General features: G+C 50.6%; 1 protein-coding gene across 11 annotated transcripts in view; it reads left to right on the forward strand.

Annotated features, from left to right (window-relative positions):
* The window catches only part of LOC122386060 (proton channel OtopLc-like), a 42892-nt gene extending 24656 nt beyond the window's left edge, over nucleotides 1-18236 (forward strand). For 3 of the 11 annotated variants that reach the window (XM_043374844.1, XM_043374862.1, XM_043374871.1), the window contains 12 exons: nucleotides 7552-7666; nucleotides 7824-7946; nucleotides 8213-8305; nucleotides 10362-10521; nucleotides 10860-11020; nucleotides 11628-11793; nucleotides 12233-12487; nucleotides 13229-13458; nucleotides 13946-14139; nucleotides 14498-14678; nucleotides 16186-16359; nucleotides 16745-18236. In XM_043374844.1, the coding sequence (XP_043230779.1) occupies nucleotides 7552-7666; nucleotides 7824-7946; nucleotides 8213-8305; nucleotides 10362-10521; nucleotides 10860-11020; nucleotides 11628-11793; nucleotides 12233-12487; nucleotides 13229-13458; nucleotides 13946-14139; nucleotides 14498-14678; nucleotides 16186-16359; nucleotides 16745-16879 (1987 nt within the window). In that variant the 3' untranslated portion in view covers nucleotides 16880-18236. The remainder of the gene's footprint in view (nucleotides 1-7551; nucleotides 7667-7823; nucleotides 7947-8212; nucleotides 8306-10361; nucleotides 10522-10859; nucleotides 11021-11627; nucleotides 11794-12232; nucleotides 12488-13228; nucleotides 13459-13945; nucleotides 14140-14497; nucleotides 14679-16185; nucleotides 16360-16744) is intronic. The other 8 variants (XM_043374852.1, XM_043374880.1, XM_043374897.1 and 5 more) reach the window with 3 other exon arrangements.
* Nucleotides 18237-21134: the final 2898 nt, after the last annotated feature.

A 21134-nucleotide genomic window follows, 5' to 3' on the forward strand; every position in this document is an offset into this window, starting at 1 on the left:
CGGTTCCTTTGTCCGGTGGCACTGGCAGGGTGTCGGGCCAGCGGCGCAGTGTATTGACCGTCTCCATGGAGGGTTCACGACCCGCCGAGAGCCGGCAGAGCGCGTCCTCATGACGGGCAGCTGGCGCGCGCTCCCACCAGATCGGCCCGATATCTCACTGAAATTCGGCGTGGATCATGACAAGTCTGGCTGACCGACCCCAGACGTGCACGTAATTCGCTTGGTCAGAACACTTCCAGCTCATGACAAGGTCGTGCATAATTTCAACGTTCCAGCAGCAGTTACGTTTGGTCGATTTAATTCATGAGGATGCCAAAACGGGTAATTAGACTCCGGAAATTCGTAGCTTATACGAGTATAATACATATCGCTGATTAATTAATGCCTATAAAGAACTGTTCTGCGACGATCATGTCCTAGATTTTCAGTGCAAATGAATGTAGCCGAATAATTTCCTTTTTCTACCATGTTTTTTTCTGCATCTTGGCGTTTCCTTTGTTTACGCTAATTATCTTAGGCCGTCGGGCGGCCTGCGGCGCAGCTTGCAGCCGGCGCTGCAATGGCCGCTCTCTGCGCCGGTCTGTTGCACCTCCTGCAACGTGGCAAGACGGCGTCGGCGGCGGTGTCTGCCGGCCGACGAACCGCGCGCGATCGATGTGCCGACGTGCCGAGCAGCCGGGGTCTACCGGAGGGAGGGGGGAGGGGGAGGGGCAAGGAGGCGGATCCTAAGGCGAAGGAGGCGGATTCTACAGGGAAGGTGGCGGGTTCTACAGGGAAGGGGGCGGAATTAACCGGGCAGGAGTGAGGTCGAGCGAGGAGGAGCAGGCTCTAACCGAGAATAGGAGCTAACCTCCACTGAGGTGGGTAGTTGTGAAGGTGGACTACAAGGGGGAAGGCGGCGGACTATGTCGGATTTAGGAAGAGCGGACTCTCCGTGGGGTAAGGGCTGAACTGCATAGAGCAAGAGTCGGACTTTGTACGGGGAAGAGCCGTACTCTTCTCGGAGCGATTAGACAGGCTCTACCGAGAGTAGAACACGGGCTTAAGGGAATTCAACCTGGATACAATCTGCATGACATCTAAAGATTTCAGGCTCTGCTGCGGCTGAGCCCGACCTAAATCAATATACCATGCTGCGCTGCAGCCGAAATGGACGAACCTGGCGAGATTGACATTTACGGCGAAGTGGGATGTACGATAATAAACAGTAAATAGCTCCGGACGTACGCCGGCGTGCAACAGTGGCCGGTGGCGGCCGGCGGCGGTGCAGCGAAATGGTGCCGCTGGCCGGCTCTGCAGCCCGCTGATGGCCCCGAGGGAGCAATTTTCCCTCGTGGTCAGTGGCGGCGGAAGGTAATTTTGGATGGGGGTGCAAAGTTTTCTCAAGGGGCCCCTCTGGAAGTTTTGGGCCCCTTCAGTTTTTTTTTACTGATTTTTATTGATTTATGAAAAACGAAGAGTTTGGAAAACTCTCCCCATACACACGAGTTCTGTAAAAGGTTTGAAATTGCAGTGTACCTACCTGTCTCAAATAATGAAAGCATAAAGATTAGAGATGTCAATCGGATACCAACTTTTTGGTATACCGATACCAAACCGATACCAACTTGGTATTTGGTATTTCAATCGTAATGTGTTTGGTATTTTGTTGGTATCATTAACCCTCACTAATGTATAAGAGGCTAAGAAATCGGTAATAAGTTGGTATTTCCCTCATTTTCCCAAGTTGGTTTGGTTTCGGTATTTTCCCGTGGTTTTGGTTGGTAGGTATTTGGTTTGGTATCGGTATTCCGATTTTCCGTAATTGACATCACTAATAAAGATGCAAATGCAGCTAGTTTTTATCGGCTAATCTTTTAGTCTAGCCACCACCCGCAGCGTCTCAAACCACTTTTTCTGGATCCGCAGTGGACCATTGAGGGCCCTACGAGACCGTTCCAAGAAGACCGTGTTTAGAAGCCCCTTGGAAACCGACCACATAGAGACTCCTCCAGAGACCTACATGACTCCCCAGACTGAATGAACCCTCCGATCAGGGTCGGTCCCTTGAAATTTGCTGAAAGGTTTCAGAAGGCAGTATAGGCTCGAAAGTCTTTTGAGAGCTCTCAGAAACCGGCATCGGACCTCAAAAAAGCCTGTATGTGGAGGCCCTCCAAAGCCGGGATGGAGGCCACAGGAGCTGATGTTTAGCCTAAAGAGCTGGTATGGAGGACTGAATAGAGGAAAGGGGTCTCAGTGTCAGTGGGGCCTTCAGGGGCAAGCGTTTGAGCCCCAAAAGTATGTGTGGGGTCTTAGAGGCAGGTAGACCCCTGGGGTATGCACGGGGTCCCAGGAGCTCGCGTGTGAGCCCTAATATTCGGCTGGCGGCTACTAGAACCAGCATGGGGATTCCTAGAAGCCGCTTAGACCCACATTTCATGGGTCATGAGTCCCAAGAGTCGATGTAGGGGCCATAAAAGCCGGTGTAGGGCCCATGGCCCCATAAGTTCCGACATTGAGACTCTCAGAGGTTGGCGACGGGGCACCAAGAGCAGATAAAGTGCCTCAACAAGCCGACATGGGGCCTGAGAATCAGTGTGGCCGAATTCCAGGAGCCTGCGTGAGCTCTCGGAGACCTTCGTATTTCGTAAGGTCCACAAAGGTGGTTGGATCCTCTGAATCTGAACTCTGCGGGGCCCTCAGAGGCCAGCATGTCTCCTGGCACCTGCCTGCGTTGAGTTGAGGCCCTCCGAGGCCGTCGTAGGGTTCTTCAGAGGCCAGCGTTGGCCCTTGAAACCTTCGTTAGGCCCTAGAAGCCGTCAAGAGGGCCCTCAGAGGTCAGCATGGCCTCTGGAGCCTGCCTGCGTCGAGGCCCTCAGAGGCCGTCGTGGGGCCCTCAGACGCCAGGCAGTGTGGGCCTTTGGAGCTTGCGTTGGGTCTTAGAGACCATCGTGAGGGCCCAGAGAGGTCGTCGTCAGGGCCCGCAGCCCCTCAGGGACCGTCCTGGGTTCCTCAGAAGTTGTTGTGAGGGCCTTTAGATGCCTTCGAGAGGATCATCAGAGGTCGTCATGAGGGTCCTTGGCCATATTGAGGGTCTTTATGGGCCGTCTGAAGCCAAATGGGCCCTCAGACTTGATTTGGGTCTAGGGCCGTCACAAGGGCCCTCAGAGACCGTCGTAGAGACCCTCAGAGGCCAGTGGGGCCCCTGGAGTCCTGTGGGACCCTCAGCGGCAGGCGCGGATACAAGGGGGGGCCATGGGGGCCATGGCCCCCCCTTGGCCGATTTTTTTCAAAAATAAAATAAAAAGTTAAAAAGTTAAAAAGCTGAAAAGGGGGCCTCCTGAAAATAAAGTGGCCGAAATCCGATGAGTTTTTTTTTTTAACCTACCCACTTAGTTATTTCTTTGAAGACTAGCTGAGAAGACTTCTTTGTTAGAAGATTGGTAAAGCTTTTCATAACTTGGAGGTCTCTTATACTCACAGAGATGACCACTTTTACAGGGCCTCCTAACCTGCACAGAGGGCCTCCAAGCCTGCACAGATGTTGAGATGTTGCCTGAACAGCTAGATAAGCTCAATAGACGCAGTTTTTTTTTGGGGGGGGCCAACAAGTGGGAAGATGGGGCCTCCAACAGGTGGGATTATGGGGGGGGGGGGGGCCTCCTGGTTTCTAATGGCCCCTCCCTTGGAGATTTTCTGGATCCGCCCCTGCTCAGCGGTCGTCTTGAGGGCCCTTAGTGGTCGTTATAGGGCCCCAGGGGACAAAGCCCTCAAGTGGGAGCCCTCAGAGATCGTCATAAAAGGGCCATCTGAGGCCGTCGTGGGGCCCTCAGATGCCGCGTGGAGCACCAAACGCGGCTCGGGACACTTCTAGCCGGTGTGGGGGCCCCAAAGACTAGCACGGGGCGTTCCTGACCATAATTGGACATCCCGGATGATTCCACATCAGTGTTCGTTTCCCGATCACTGGTTTTCAGGAGAAATGTATTGGATGGTGCGACGGGCCCCTTGTACGGATTTTGGGGGTGCAAAAACATATGTTTGCACCCCCATGTTTTTCGATGGGGGTGCACCTGCACCCCCTGCACCCCCTATTCCGCCGCCACTGAATTAACGTACTGTATCACTTGTTAATTCTTCAAAAAGCAAGCTCTGAGCAATAACAGACTTCTTTGCATTGCTGTTGACAATTTAAGTTGCTTTTGGACGGTGGCTCGCAGCCCCAATATGCTGCCGCGTAACTCTATTCCAACGACGAAACGGCAACTTAGCGAGAATCGAAAATTTAACGAAGTAGGTACAACAGGAGCTGGCAAGGCTCCTGCATTGGTGTATCCGTCATGAGTGACACACCGGGGTAATGTGTCACGTCAGGGCAGAGCTGTGTTCTATGCCGGGTCTGGATTCGGGTCTTGATCGGCATCGGTGGGCACGGCCGCCCTGGCCGGACTGCCGGCGTCGCTTATGCTCGAAGGATTGGATAAACGGCGCTTGATTTATATGAGTAGGTACTCCGGCTAATGTCTCTACTCATGTCTCACTTCGTCACACTGTCAGGGTGGCCACCCTGTCACTCCCAGACATGTTATGTTTTCTTTCGACCCGCTATTCTAAGTTAAAGGGACCCTCCCACCTTAACATTAGTTTTGAGTTGAGATAGCCAAATTGGTGGCCATGGCCTGAAAATACCGGTTTGGGCATTCACAACATCGAAAAATGCTTTAATTCGGAGATATGGAATTTCAAACTTGCAGTTTTCGGATTCTAAGGGGCTAATGCATTGGTATGCCCCCTTAGAATTTGTGACGTCAGCGGAGATCTAACGATTTTTAAATCTTTTACTAAAACGTTTGGCAGCACGCGGTGGTATATGCTGCTTTGCGCGCAACAAATGCCGCACTTTCAAATAAAGTCGCTAGGAACAGCGGAGATCCCAAAAAGTAAACAAAAGTAAAAGTCTAATATCTTGAAAACCGGTGAATATTTTTCGATGAAATTTGGTAGATATTCATTTTTGCTCTTTCTGAACCGAGCGACATCACTTTCATGCCAATTCATTAACTTTTTTGAAGGTGGGAGGGTCCCTTTAAACCTGGCGTCGATTCTGTTGCCCCAGCATCTGACATCAACGTATCTGAATAATGACATTGGTGACGCCTATGCTCGTCAAAGCCACCCCCAAACTTGGGCCGATGACTGTCGGGTATCCTCCATATTCTGTCCTTGTGCATACTGCATTGCCAGCCCCTGCTGTACGTATATCGTGAATTTTCGATTCTCACGAAGTTGCCGTTTCGCCGTTGGAATTGGTTGGAATAAAGTTGCGCGGCAGCATATTGGGGGTGCGAGCCACCGTCAAAAACTAACGTAAATTGTCAACAGCAATGCAAAGAGGTGTGTTATTGCTCAGAGTTTGCTTTTTGAAGAATTAACAAGTGATACGGTACGTTAAGAAGGCAGCTGTATTCTTAAAACGGATTGTTTCGAGGCAACTGCCCGGAATCATTCAGTATTTTCTGAGCTCTGCTTGAGTTATTTTCTATACCATCGACACAGACCACCGTGGCAGACGCACCGATGCTGCACTGAAACTTTCCGCCCCGAAAACATGGGATAGCTCACCCCGATCGTGTGCAATAAGACCACGCACTTATAACTTCCCACCGCCCAGCCGGCCGCCCGGCAGATGTCGTGGCGCGCGGTGCCGATAAGGCGCTGCCGCCGGCGCGCGGCGTCGAGTTCTCGCCCTTATTGACACAGGCCGGTCGGCGGGCGTAACATGGTCCTATTTAAGCCGTTTGAGGAGCCCCTAACAGTTAATACTTTTCAGAAAAAAGGGCATCATTGGTCTCAGAAAAGAATACCGCACCACATGAGCCATGAGCCCATATACTTTTTCCAAAATTCGTTTTTTTTTTAACAACCCTAGTGGCTATGTGCGCACGTTAAACTTTGGACTCTAAATTCTGCCATAGAACTGGAATTGCGCGATCGGAGGGTAGAGGGCAGGGTCACCGCAACAAGCTTCGCTTAGCGGTGGCTCTGTCCTTGTGAGTCCTTCCTATCAGAGGGTTCGGACTAATTTTTTTTTTAACATTAGGTCACCGATGTGAAAACTTTGAGATATACGAATTGTTCATACTGATTTCCTCATGCAAAAGCTCGAGTTTCAAACTTCTGGGATAAAACTGTAGGAATGACAGAGTCACAAAGTTTTTTGGAGGCATGGCTACTTTACCTGGTGACCTGACCTTAGGTGACCTGGTGTCAAAATTTTCACACATGATGCGAAATTGAGGTATCATAAGCCATACCAAGTTTCGCGGCGGTGCGCGCCGCGGTTTTCTTTACACGCGCAAAAAAAAACTGGCGGGTGTGGCCAGAAACACCCCCTCCCCCCCCCCCCCCCCCACTTGGGCGAAGGCTGATCCTGAAATATAATATTTGGTCTTCGCGGCCCTCCATGTGGTCCCCAGAAACTTCAGAATCGTGGTTACGCGCCTGGCTATGACATAATCCACTCCCCGGCATATGAGCATTGCTTTCATACGTCGCTTACATGATTTCGTGGCGTAGTTTTGTGTTTTCATGGGCTTTCTATGACTTCACAGGTGACGTTAAGGTGATCCATAAGGGCCGTCACTGTGTGTCGTTAATAACTCAATGGTGGCAATGGCAATAGTGTCCCAAATTTAATTACCTATACCGTACCATGTCATGGCATCATATCGTATTGCCTCCGAAGTAGTAAATCGCATGGCTCACCCAAATGAAATTAAAGGGACTATCCCACCCTATCCCACCTTTAACATGGGGTTTGAGTTGAGATAGCCAAGTTTGCGGCGAGGTTCAGAAACCACTATCTATCTAGGTTGCAACCCCCGCGGCCTCTTGGTGTTGAATAAATTCGTTCCCTTCATTTGAAAATGGGCCTTGTACAAGGCCCTATCTTCAACATGGAGCGACCGTTAGTGTGACGTCACCTCGTTTAGTCATTCTGATTTAAATGGGTTTGTTCGTTGAAAAATCGCTTAAAACTTGGTCTGAACTTTGTTGTGGTGCCTACAGAGTAAAAAGAATCAGCTTTATGACAGTAATGTGGCCTGGGGAAGGAGGTAATTTTGGGCTGTGACGTCACATATTTGAAAGTTTGTGTTTGGAATATGGGAAGCCCAAGATGTTTAATGAAAAGTAAATGCCAGAACCGTGTTCCTGGTCATCCAATCTATAAAGTCGGGCACAATTTAACTGGTTTTAACAACATTTTAGAAGGTGGAATAGTCCCTTTAAGTGATAGTGAATGCGAGATAGATTCACATAATTAATAATCGCAGATGCTCTTAAAGGTAGTGTGCCAGCTTTCTTGGACCATATGGAGTTAATGACCCGGATAAGGAGAACCGGATTTTTAGAACTTATCCATACCTTCAAAACTTATGGAAACGTCTTAAATTCTTCAAATTTTGACTCGTGGTCGACAACGCCTGTCGCACACCCTGTGTGCTTAATAACTGGTGGATCACTTATTGTAACCACTTTCCTTCAGCGACTAACGGTTTTTACCTATTGCAGGACGGCGTGTTTCCGGATTCTCTCGTTAGTTTACGCCAAACTTCTGGTGGTGGTCTGCATCGCGTTTCTTATATCCGAGATCATCACCGACAGTGTGCCACTCTATTTCTACGAGGTAAGCCGAAAACACCATGCCTATGCACATGGGCCTATAAATGTCAAGGGCTCCATTCAACACAGGTATGTCACAGAAGTCGAAAATGACGATTAAGCTGGTCAGTGATCAGTGCTTGGACCCAACTGACCGGTGTCTGTCTGTGTGTCATCGGCAGGCGTTCTTCACCTACCTGTACGGCGTCAGCATCCTGTTCCTGCTGTACGTTCTCGTCTACCTGCTGCACGAGAGCAGTACCAAAGTCGGGAAGCAGCAGGAGGGCTCCGGCTGCTGCGGGAAGGTGAGCGTCTCACCGAAACACGGCACAGTTAGTACGGACAGCGATACCTTTCCAGAGTATCGACACTCTGTACCTATATACAGCGGTATCTGGGCACACACGGTGGTAACTGGCGCTCCGGCACAGAGGGTAGGGTCACACGATATTCAGTGTAACTGCACCCGACGTAAACGCTTTACATTTTGAGGTTTCAACGGCGACATCCGATATAGACGGCGGTGTGTTTTCGGTGCGAGCCGGCCCTAACATCGCACGCGCCGCTGCAGGGATCCTCGTGCTGTGGCCGCGCCTCGCGACGCCGCGGGCTCCGCAGTGGCTCCTACCAGGTTAACCCGAGTGGTGACCCCGGCTCTGCCAAGGTACTTACAGAGTGAATACTGCATACCTGCCAGCCAGCCTGCCGTGACCGCCGCTGTCCAATGTGCCAACTAACACACCACCCCGTGCTGCAGATGCACGGAACCGCCCATTAACGTGTCCTGATTGATAGAGGGATGGAGGCTACCGTCAGCGACTCGGTCTGCTGACACTTGCCTGGATTATCATTAAGCGTCCTAATTCCTAACAATGCGATAAGTCATTTAACCCTCGCCGGCCGAGGGGGGGGGGGCGGGTGCCGCCCCCCCCCATAGGGTTTTTTCGCGATAGCTCCGAACACGCTGGCGATAGAGAGCTGAAACTTGGCATACCTGACCTTTGATCCAAGCCGGATCTTTTGACACCAACCGCATTTTTGGGTCAGGTCAGGTCACTGACCTATGACGTCATAAGTGAACCTCTGCACGGTCTTCAGATGTCGCAACTTCGCAACGCCCTCACTGCCAGAGGAGATGTCACAGGGAAATGAAACTTGCAGGATTTAGTATCCATTATGAGTCCCACAACTTGTATATCTCGGATTTTTCCTAAAGGTCATATGAGGTCAGGTCATTTTTGTGACCTCACCATTATAAGTCAATGGGGAAAAATTCAAACTGCTATTCTGGCGCCGGGAACGATCTCCAACTATCTCAAGCACACAGAATCGTGATTTGATGCACTCCTTGCAAGGTTAGATGCGTCACTTTTGCAATGTTGACCTTGCGTGACGTCATTTATGACGTCATCAAGGTCAAATTAGTTTTTCGTCAATAACTCTTGATCAAATTGAGCTAGCGAGTCGGGAAAGGCACCAATGGACTCAGGAAGGCCTGCCGAATCGAATGATATGCGACATGACCTCTTTCGACCAACTTCGTGACCTGGGGGTGCTGACCTGACCTTGACCTGAGGTCAACACCCCAAGTTGACCTGACCCGGACAAAAAGTATATCATTCGACGCGCCTGAGCGAGACGAACACGATGCTGCCAAAATCGGCGCTCTGCGGCCGTTTTTTGCGAAGTTATTCACCAAAAACTGAACCGTACCCTGGGGCACTTGACCTGACCTCAGAGGTCACCGGTTGACCTAGGACCTTAAAATCGGGTACCAATCTCTGCGTCTCGTAACGGCGCACACGCTCGTTTTTTCCGCGACGCGCTAGCTCCACCAGGGGCGAAACGGCGAGGGGGGGGGGTCGTACCCGCCCCCCCCCCTCGGCCGGCGCGTATGTAGAAAACCAATAGGTCCGGCGAGGGTTAACCTGATGCATATCATGCGAGTAATTAATCAGTCGCATCTCTCGGAAAACTCTGGTGTCGTATGACCGTATGTATCATAATCCAAGGCTCCTGGCTCGAATGTCTGCACAAACATGTCTGTTTGTTCGTGTCGAATGTCTGTACATGATCTGCACTGTTTGCTGGAGGGTCTTGTTTGTTCACCTTTGTCTGGTCACACTGGTCGGTACATACTAACGCCGGGTCGAAACGGGCCAACCATGTGCTGACAACATGGTATTCACTCTACAGGGGAAGTAGAGAGTCGCAAACGCGCAGTTTCACGGGGATGAGCGAGGGGATTTAAAACAGGATCTCGGTGGTGGTCGCCGTCTGTCAAAAGGCTCAGCACCAACGAGGCAACGTCGATCATTCAGCATGACCGTTTAAGTACCTAGCAAGCAACAGTTGCCTTTCATCTCAGCGTCGTGCTGTGCCACCCGAAGCCACTTCACAAAGCTTCTTATGAGCTTCTCTCAAACTTTCTTCCTATCCTGTTAAGCTTTTTAGCTAATAAGTTAAATTATCTGGTGATAATGTTATTTTTACTTATTATTTATATGACATATCCTGCTTGCATTTATTTGTCCGGCTGAAATGATTTCGCATCACACGAGCCTGGTCACTCCAGGGCAATAGTGCCAGAGCTGGAACGCTTCTCTCCTTCCCCCCCCCCTCTCCGACCATCGCCGTATAACAGTAGTGACCACTGACCGCCTTCACCCCTTTGCGCGGCGCTGTGCCTGAGTGCTGAACGCTGCTCGCCTCACACACAGAAGGCCAAACCGCCCGCCGATGTGAACCTGAACGACGGCGCCGGCGGCGGCGGCGGCGGCTCGCCCGAGCGACTCACGCGCGAATGTCGACCGTACAAGACCAAGACGAGCGACAACGAGCACAGCCATGGCGGATTCTTCCTGCGGATCGGCGCCATTGGTGAGTCAAAGAGTGTTCTGTGGTGCGAGTGGGACCCGTTTACAAGGTTGTGTTTGTCAACTGTTGCGCATTAGTGGAACATTGGAGTTAGGACACGCGTATGCGTATAAGTTTCGATGTTCCGAGTGGAATCCCAGTTTATTTTTTATTCGTGAATCACTTCAATTTAACCTTATGAAATAGTTGTGTTTGTTGCGACAGATCGAGCAAGTATTTTATTTGCAGTCCGTTCTGCTTCCAGTGTCTACGTTCCAGTTGATTGTCCTGAATTAACGTGATTGTTTTGTCCCTGCCAACTGGTAGTCCCCCAATGACGTCTTTCGGCCGACCTCCGGCAGCGTTCGGGCTCGGAACCATGGTGTACAACGGCCTGGAGCTGGGAACCTTCTTCGAGATCCCCGAGGACTCTGAGTGCTGGCAGATCCTGATGGCCGTCAACCCCTGCCTACAGGCCACATTCACATTCATGCAGATGTACTTCATTTTCATGAACTCTCGGGTAGGTATTGCCGAACGGGTACTGAATTTCGTGTCTGGAAACGATTTATTGTTACATAAGTTCGAGGAAGAATCAAATCAATCTTGTCCAAATTCACCAAGGCTTTGCATAACCAATTATTTTCAGTGAAGTATGAGATCTAAAACGTCATCCCTCCCTCAGCACGACCAGGACCTACCCCAGTAGGGCCCGGGTTCACTGCTGCTGCCAGCTTCCGTCAAACTTTGACGTAGTCCCCGCATCGACGGGCACCCTGTCGATGTGCGGGAGTGTGTGAAATTTGACGAGCTCGGCTTCATTTAGCCGTCTAACTATATCCGCGAGCGCCCCATCGTCAATTCTGTGGGATTTCTGTTAGTTGGAGACATTTTAGCAGCTCAGCTGTCATGTTATAATCGACAGGCTACCATATTGACTACGTGTGTCTGTTATTATTTGTTTGCTTATTTGTGTTGTGTATGTGGTCTTCCTATTTGTGTGGTGTGTGGCGGTGTTTGTCTGTTTGTTTGTTTGTTTGTTTGTTTGTTTGTTTGTTTGTTTGTTTGTTTGTTTGTTTGTTGGCGGAAGTACATTCGCGGCGTCTGAATTCCCTTCCCTTCGCCCGCAGCTCAACATCCACAAGTTCAAGGTGGTGGCTCGCTGCGGCCTGATGCACGTCGTGGCCACCAACGTGTGTGTCTGGCTGCGCACGGTGGTACGCGAGAGTCTGCGGGTCTACACGGACCACAGCCGCGCTACGGGCGGCCGACGCACCGAGGACTTCCTCATACTCGGTGAGAGGACGGCGGCGCGAGGTCCTGACGCGTCCGGGGCACGACGATTTCGCACGTTCTGTATGCCATGACTTTACCCGGGAGGAGTGAAGAGGGGGCAGGTATGCCTACAGATGAGTCGGAGGTGATCTGGTGCCCGTTTTGGCCTTAGTGGTGCTGTGGCTTGTATCTGGGACTGCGGCGTCCTCTATGCTTCTGTCGAACCGGGGAAGTGTTTTGTGAAGCTTGTGGGCGCTCTAACCATCTCTGACTAACCTGGGATGTGTTGTGTGTAGCTATCGGGCGCCTCCTACTAACTCGGACTAACAGACCCGGCTAGCCAATTCTAACTGACCTTAGAGGTGTTGTCTGGTGTGTGGCTGTTGTGTGGGTGTCGGGCTGTCCATGTCGCCCGCCGTGGCCCCTATAACAGAGCGGTCCGCCGCCGGGCGCCCCACAGACCCGGTCCGCCGGCTGGGCCGCAGGCTGCTCCAGTACTCCGACTACGACTCCGACTCCGACTCGGCTGACTACGGCTCGGGTGTGCTGGTCAACGACTCGGCTCTGGACGCGCTGCTGGGCGCTGGCTCTGTGGCCAGCGTCAGCCCCACCGAGGCACAGGACGGCACCACCATGTCACCGATTGAGCTCGTGCAGAGCGTGTGGAGCCGTCCGACGCAGCCGCCGCTGACCGACGTACTGGGCACAACCGACGGTCCGTGCCTCGCCACACTCCCGTCTCCGCCCCCGCACCGACCCTGCTTGTCGATACACTGCTGCCCAATGGCCCTGTAGAAACTGTCGGATTAATCGATTGACTGCGTCTCAATCACTCCAGCCTTCGATGTTTTATTTTTTTTCAGATTGTTTCCAGCGGCATGGTGATCCGGCTTGATGTTTTCTTCGCTTCGTGATTGAATTTTGTTTTGTTACCAACGTTGTGCATGTTTTGATCGACGATTTTCCTTATTTTATGTATTTCTGTCTTCACGCAAGTGTTTACATGGAAATTTCTTTGAACGGTCTTACATTGAACCGCTCGTCTAGGATATGCATGTTAACTTTTCTATGGTGTGTTTCGTACATCAGGTTCTTTTGAGTTATGGTTCTTTTAATTGTAAAAATGATATTTCAATTTGTCTTCACCATCTTCCCACACCTTTTTAAAATGCGAGGCTCTAATGAAGCGGAAGACGTAAAAACTAGTATTTAATTTCGTTCACTATCCTTTGAATAATGAAGCTGATCGTAAGTGGATTCGGTTTTAGTTATGTTGCTTACACAATACACATAGGTAGTTGTGACATCGCTTTGTTCCACTAGCATTTCACTGTTAATAATTAAAGTTGCTACAGTAATTAGTAATGGGTCCTTTACCGGTGTACCTACGATAATGATTTGTTGCTTGATTTGCCGTCCCGAGGTAACATTCTAACGTTGTCGTTTATCCCGGCAGGTGATCCCGTGGCGGCCGCTGACAACTTCACCTGCGGCCGGGTCAACATCATGGGCGCGATCGTGCGCGACGCCTCGCCCTACCTGTTCCCGCTGATGATCGAATACTCTCTGATCGGCGCGGCGGTGCTGTACATCATGTGGCAGAACATCGGCAGGTGCCCGCGCTACCTGGAGGAGGACGACATCCCCGACCATGTCAGCGTCACCAGCCGAAAGGCGCACACCAAGGTGGGGAGGAGCGCTGCCCTATGATCGGTTTACATCTCCCATATTGACGATACTGGCATCCGCAGCCTTGTAACTTTGCCAGTTGCCACCGTGCATTGCCGGCATCAATCAGCGAGCATCATGTCGATGACATACATCAGACTCCTTCTATCCATTAGCATATAAGTAGTTACACAACTCCACTAGCCATCAGCCAGACAATACCGACATCTACCAGTCACCATCATAGACAGTCCGACACCTAGCGGGGAGTCTGGAACACGAACTGCGTCCGGCACGGAACAACGAACAACACATCAATACTTTCGAAACATGCGACTAGATTATATCTCGATTCGTGCTATCTACCTCGCTGAAGTTTAATTTGTTCATTTGTTCGTGTTTTTATTCTGTAATTACGGGCCGATTTCTGAATCTAAGATGATCAAGCCCTCAACCGTCTTTCTCCCAGATTTGATAGTGATCTGTGTTGATCTCCGTTCCTCAGGTGGACTGTATCGGCGCCTCGAAGGGCCTGTTCTGCGGCCTCCTGGTGCTGGTGGCGGCCATAATCTGCCTGGTCCTCTACTTTGTGCTGATCGAGAGAGAGGAGTACGAGAAGATGGCCATCTTCCTGGCTGACACAAGCCACGCCGGCATCCTGTTCCTCATGCTGCTGGCCACGCTGGTCGGATTCATCAGGTCAGTTCAAGGCGAGATTCAGATGCCGGCTGAGGGTACTCAGAGTCGTATGTCTCGGAACACCGGAGCTCGGCTCTGCCCGTGTAGCCAGTCCGTCTGAATGTCGTTTGGTCGCAGGGCAAACACAATGCACTCGGCACTGCTCAGAATTCGCTAATGATCTCCGTCTGTCCCTCTCTCCATTCCTCCTTCTCTGCCTTAGTTCCTGCCCTGTTCCGTCTTACAATTTCTTTATTTCTGCTCGCTAATGATATATCAGCTTCTTTCATCTAATTAATTCTTCGTTGCCTCTGCGCCGTCTCACCATCCTTTTTCTTTCTTTTTTAAAATATCTAACTCAATATCTTTCCTCCCACAGAAACCGTAAGCTGAAGTTTGCGCAGGACAAGCCGGACGAGCTGGACGCCATCCTGCAGCGTGTCTCCGGGTTCGGCCTGTTCCTGTACTCGGTGTTCTGCGTCATCTCGGCGGCTCTCTCACCACTGCCGCATGTACCGAACCTGCTGGTACTGATCACGTCGTCACTGGTCATACTGCAGGTCAGTCGGTCATACTGCAGGTCATAATGCAGTTCAGTTGGTCATACATCAGGTCATGCTGCAGGTCAATTAGTCAGACACCAGATCAGTTGGTTAACTGTAGGTCGTTCAGTTGATGCAGATCAGGTGCCCAATGGTCATTTTTTTTTTTTTTTTGCTTTAGATAAGCCGATCAGGATTAGCCGAAATCCGTGTAGATATGCCTGCCGCTGCAAATTCATGACATTGGTCGATGAATCAGACAATGGTATAGCGAGTGCCGGCCACCGGCTTCCGTCACCACACATACACCTAATCACCGCCTCCCCTCCTATTCCTCACCCTCCCTCTACCTCTCTCTCCCCACCAGCACCTCCAAAATCACCCACCTCCTCTCCCCCCTCCTCGATTCTTCGCACCACCATCGACCGTCTATTAGCGCCGTCATTGGGTCTCCGCTCTGCGCGCCGCGTACCGTGTCTGATTGAGACTGCCCGCCCGCCGCCCCGACCGCACAGCTGCGCGCAGTTGCGTGGCGCCAGTGGAGCTTGTCGAGAGGGATGATTGCGCCCATGTCTCTTGAGAAAGTCGATAGGAGACAGTGGGATAGGTGGTAATGATAGCAGTGTCATTTTGTTTCATTGTTCGGCACCGATTCGGTTGTGTCATTCGTCCATCGATGAGAATGTACAATGTGTTTGGATTTTACAACATAAACTCGGAGTTTGATTTCATGGATCTTGAACTCGGGTCATGATGATCACGTTGAATCATGTTCGGATCAGCTATGAATTTAGTTCGACCTTTTTTAATGAATCGATTATCGAAGCCAAATCCGACGCTAATCACAGCTCGCCGCGCAGGTCCCGACATCGTACAGTCTGGTAGTGAAAATTTGGGCTGGGAGGATTCCGAATTTAGAATTTAGCTGACCACGTAGCTGAAGACGATTTGTTCCACTCTCCGACCTCACTTGGCTGTGGCCGCTCCCACAGACCGCAGGCCAAGAGTCTCAGGAGTCTCACATATCGACCGCAGTAGCCATTCAAACCTGAGCTCTCACTACCAGGAACCTGATGACCTACCGAAAGGATAAATGTACTCGTAGATGCTGCATTCCTGTTTTGTGAAGAGGTCCATTGGAATAATAAATTTCAACAAGTTTTTCCTCCGAGTTTTCAGTGTCCGTTTTAGTGCTAGGTAAATGACCGTTGCTGTCTATCAAGGTATTTTCTCACAGCAGTGGATCACTGAACTTGCTTTCACCGTAGTTTCTATATTCTTCTAAACTATTCAACAAATGTTACAGCGTTATAAACGTTGCAACTTGCATCGGTATTGAATGTCTCCAAATTTCCCGTTAACTTGGCATTGGGCTGGTCGTGCTGACCGTTTACTGCATCTGCTCGTAACCGTACAAACCCCAAGCCATGTTTTCAAGTGTCAGCTGTGCAGGGCTATGGTAACCCCGTCCCAAGTTCAATGCCATCCCCTCGCTTCTAACGCCCCCTGGTCTCGTTGTCTTCAGGTACTATTCCAACTTCTCTACGTGGCCGACGTATCCAAGAGGGCCGTCTACCTGCCGGAACACGACCTCAGCAAGCCGGGACGTCAGGTGGTCACCTTCCTGCTGCTCTGCAACATCGCCCTCTGGGTCGTCTACACGTTCGAGATCAGGAAGGTCGAGGCCGACCCCGTGCAGGTGAGGAAGAATTGTGTGTGTGGGGGGGGGGGGGTCCGCTGTGGGCAAGGAGAGGAGTTGCATGTGGGAGTAAACATATCTGGTGGCGCTGCATTGGTCACTCTTTGAAATCCCGCCATGGAAAAGTCTGATAAGACGTGCCCAATGTTTTTGGCGAAACGTGGAAACCCGTGTGAGTGGTCTAACGTACCGTTTCACTAGCTAGTAACAGCCTGTCTGTAATCCATATAGCGTGCAGTGTGCTAAGTCATATGTCGCTCTCAGTCGCAGAAGCACTCACAAGTAATCCAAAATGGTACTTAGAACCAGTTTATCATACCTGCGAGTATAAACCCGCCCTAGTCGACACCTAACCTAACTGTGCCCCCGTTGTTTGTGTCCGCAGCTGAACTTTTACGGTCCGCTGCACTGGGCGGTGCTGCTGCGCGTCACCCTGCCGCTGGCCATCTTCCACCGCTTCCACTCGGCCGTGGTGCTGGCTGAGGTGTGGAAGTCGAGCTACAAGGCGCGCGCCGACTGAGCGCCCCAGCGCTGACTCCACCAACAGCTCCACACTCCCGGTCGGGGACGGACGCGCGCCGCTCGCCGCGCTGTTGTATGTGCTGCTGCGCCGTTCACTGTGTGCGTGTGTGTCGCCGAGTCTCTCCCCGACGAGCTGCTGCTTCACTCTGCGCGCCCCGCCCCGACTAGGGATGTGTGTTTGTACATGTACAACTCATCTCATGTTTGCTGCAGTGTAGCTGCGGTGGCGCGGCGGCCGTCCCGCCGCGGGCTGCGATCCCTAGTCCGGTGATCCCTCGTCCGGTCGACGGGCGGTCGCCGCCAGCGTACAAAAGGACGTCTTCTCTCTGGCCGGCCCCGGCGCCGGCTCCGGCGAACCAGTCCCGAACGGCCACCCGATTCCGGAGACGCTTTCACTGCCAGCCGCGGACGGGCCGGCGCCGCGGGCAGTCTGCCGGGAGCCATTAGCAAGACGCCCACTGGCCGGCCGCCTAATGCTCTCACGCTACTCACCCAAGCTGTACATAGGCGCGGCGCGGCACTTTGGGGTGCCCAGCGCCGCCCGCTTTCGCTTTCAGTTTTGCTACTGTACGCCGTGTTTTGTACCGTATTTGATATAGGTGCAGTTTTGTACCGCGAATGCTGGATGTCGCCGAGCGAATTGTGCGTGTGGGCTCAACGTCGGTCTCGTTGGCCGGTCGGACGGCCGTCTATTCTAGCAGCAGCTGCGGCAGCACGACGTGTAAACTAGTCATTATCGGGTGTGTTGAGGTGGACGTGTGAACCCGGCCACCAGCTCCCGACTGAGGCTGCCGAGACGGCGGTCAATCCAATACTCTCCGGCGCCGGGCCGATCATACCGATATTACCCAAGACCAGTGCTCCCGCCGAGTACCCGGAAAATCGGTCGGAGGACATCGCGTTCCATGATGAACTTTCGATGTTGACGACCGGGAGCGCGGAGTTTACGATGCAGTTTAGTGGCAAGGCTGGATCATGTGGCATTGTGGGAGACTGGGGAGGGGACGATCCCAGCGTCTGTGGGACAGATCTGCCGTTTGGAGGTGTGGGGGAGGCGGCCGGTGTTATATTCGGGCCGGTCGGAAGGGGAGGGGGCGGGGGCGACTCTCGCCGCGCTGTCAGTTCATGGGTCCATCGTCTGTGTGCTCACCGCCGCGCCGGCGCGCGCTAGCTAGCTTTTGCCTATGGCCGCCGGTCGATTCTTTGTCTTTGGTAGTAGCTGGTAGTGACGTGCTGGACGGTGGCGACGCCGCCCTGCGCCGGCGGCGACCACTTTATTGCTGCTTTACTAGCCGTACGTTGTCGGTACTATGGTGTCAACCCCGTGAATGTTCCACAATAAAACGTTAAAGTCACAGAGGGATTTATGGAATTTAATTCTGCGGTGCTGGATACCACTAATGTGCAAAGGAGCGTTCACAGCCTATTATAGCCCAGCTTGCATTTTGTGTAACTTGCCAACTCAGCGAGTCTCCAGACCTTTCGCTTAGATATTGCAATGTGGTCATTCTTATTAACGTGTGAGCCTTACGTACGCCTTAGTTACTACATTCTATTTCTGTCGCTGTCTTTGCCACGAATACCGCTACGAAACCACTGACCAGTGACCACTACCGTCACAGCCACTGAAGGCAGACTGATTTTCGATAGTTGCATTATTCCTCCTCGTCATCGAATAGAAGCATCTACATACCTCGTCAACGAGGTAACAGCTTTTCTATTTGCAGTAGTGGTCGAGGCGTGTGAGAAAACTGAGCGTACGTATCGGCTACAATACGGTTTTGTTCGGTTGTGATCGTTATGACTTGCATGTTTGCGCTTTAAATCTCCTTAACACACGACTTGAGGCTGTCAGTTCGGTTGTGGATCATCTTCCCAGCACAATAGCCTATTTATTAGACTACACACACGCATGCCTATGTCCTATTAGACCTGTTCGAGATAAATTTGGTACTTTGATACAACTGACATAAAATCTCACCTTATGACCTTATGACAAGTGTGCACACTTGTCAAATAATAGTGAAATAGTCATTACCGTATGTGTATGATGATAATTTATCGTTAGCGAGAACCTATTGTACGTTTAGTGCGTACTTCTCTGTGTATGGCTGAAGTTAGCTTGGGCTCTTGCTCCAACAGAGCCCACGGACCAAACCATTATCAGTTCGTAGTGCACAATTCCTTGACGAGTGTTGTGACAAGGCATATTACACACTGCGTAGTCGCTAATTCGTTCAGTTTATGTTTTGGTCGCCGTCCGATGCACCCTGTCGCTCACTGTCGCGACTCGGCGCCCACCCCACGGAACGGTGTCATGCCTGGGATACGTGACGGTAATTAGTTCGATAAACTGCCGGTGAAACTCACAGCGATCCGTGTGGCAGCGCGTCCCATGACGTGCAGCCTGCACGCGCGCTCCGACATCTGGGCTGACGAGCGGGCTCTGAGAGCGAACGACAGCCACGGCGTCCCACGGATCAGTGGCGCTGAACATTGCACGGGAAGCGGCCGCAGACGCTGCGCCGGGTGGGACAAAGATGAGCACTGCAGAGATACGGAACTGTTTGGGAAGTGTCAGGGAGATTGAAGATGGATGATTCATACTTACATGGACGGATAGACTACTGTTCCGCTGGGGATGGCGGATAGGCTACAACCGAATAGTTTTGCTAAGCCTTACGTTTATCCTAGTTGTATGTGTCTTTTTCCTTTTAAATGCGCATTCAAAATCTCGTCATGATTTTTTTCTCGTGAATTGTGAAAATAGCGGTCGTCGACTCGAGTTCCGGTTGCTTGAATTCATCTTGAATTGCACTGAAGTCCACATACAAAATATTGAAAGTCATATAGGGAAAATGTCTGCCCATGCACGATGATTATCACACTCTTTCTGTTTTTTTTTCTTCAACTCATTTATTTCTTCTTCAGAGCCTTCCGTCACGTCCGATTCAGTTTTCACTAAATGACGATGTGCTTTTGTCTTCTAAATCGTGAGATCGGGATTTTCCAGCTGAAGGCGTCTATACAGCCCGAATTTCTGTGACAGCGCAGATACGAGATATCTTGAGATATGGGTCCTCAAGTCAGCGCCGTTTCACACTTTCTCGTTTATTTGGCATGGGTTCCTCGTAAAGTGTTTTTATCGTTTCTCTCCCCCCGGTTTTTATGTATTTACCTATTCATAGATAACATGAATCCCCAGTCCCCTACAAATACGAGGATGAATTCGATAATCTCAGGCTACCTAGGAGATTGTAAAAAGACTTCATAACCATCGCCAATAACCAGTGGTTTCCGCATTCGATAGGATGAGCGATAAACGATAAACGATAATTATCGCTGTTAAGCAAATCGGTTATAGTTATCGTTTATCGCTAAATTTTCAAAATTATCGCTCATCCACTTATCGCAAGTTACAAAAATTATGAACGATAAACGATAAAATGTAAAACGGGATGTTTTACATTTTATCATATTTAGATCAGAAGAAGGTCCGTGACCGAAAATTCATCACTTTTTTGTATCTTATCGAATAGCAACGAATACCAACGAATAAATATTTAGCTTTTTCGATTTTGGTAGTTTCAAGGAGATCCGGTCATTAAAACTTGTGTATTACGCTTGTATTATGCTCCTTGCTCAAGCACTCAACAGAGTAAAACGGGATGATGGAAAAATGGAAGACGATCGATCGACAGTGTGCCGCGCGACAATATGTGTGCGCAACCTGTTGCCATCTGCTAAGTGTATATATCTGCAAATAAACTTTAAGTACAGTTATTTAAGCTGTATTTCTCATCGCTTTTGTTATCGCTGTTAAAAACAATTATCGATCGTTATCGTTGTATCGTTTATCGTTTCGTTATCGCTTATCACCATATGCGCGAGAGTGACGTAAAGATTAAGCATGATACGATCCCACTAACATTCCGTGCGAGACTGATACGACAATGATTTCAAAACAATTACCGTTATCGTTTTTATCGTTTTATCGCTATCGCTGTTAATTTTTTGCAAATTTTTATCGTTTATGGTTTATCGTTATCGCAAACCTTACTTATCGTTTTATCGTTATCGCAGGTCCGAAAATCAGTTATCGCGGAAAGCACTGACAATAACTTCACGTCTATACTCTTCACCATATGCGCGAGAGTGACGTAAAGATTAAGCATGATACGATCCCACTAACATTCCGTGCGAGACTGATACGACAATGATTTTTCATCGATTATAAACGATCGGAATAACGA

The sequence above is a fragment of the Amphibalanus amphitrite genome, unplaced genomic scaffold, assembly GCF_019059575.1.
Source record: "Amphibalanus amphitrite isolate SeventyFive unplaced genomic scaffold, NRLGWU_Aamphi_draft 000015F_arrow, whole genome shotgun sequence".
In the NCBI taxonomy this organism is placed as follows: domain Eukaryota; kingdom Metazoa; phylum Arthropoda; class Thecostraca; order Balanomorpha; family Balanidae; genus Amphibalanus; species Amphibalanus amphitrite.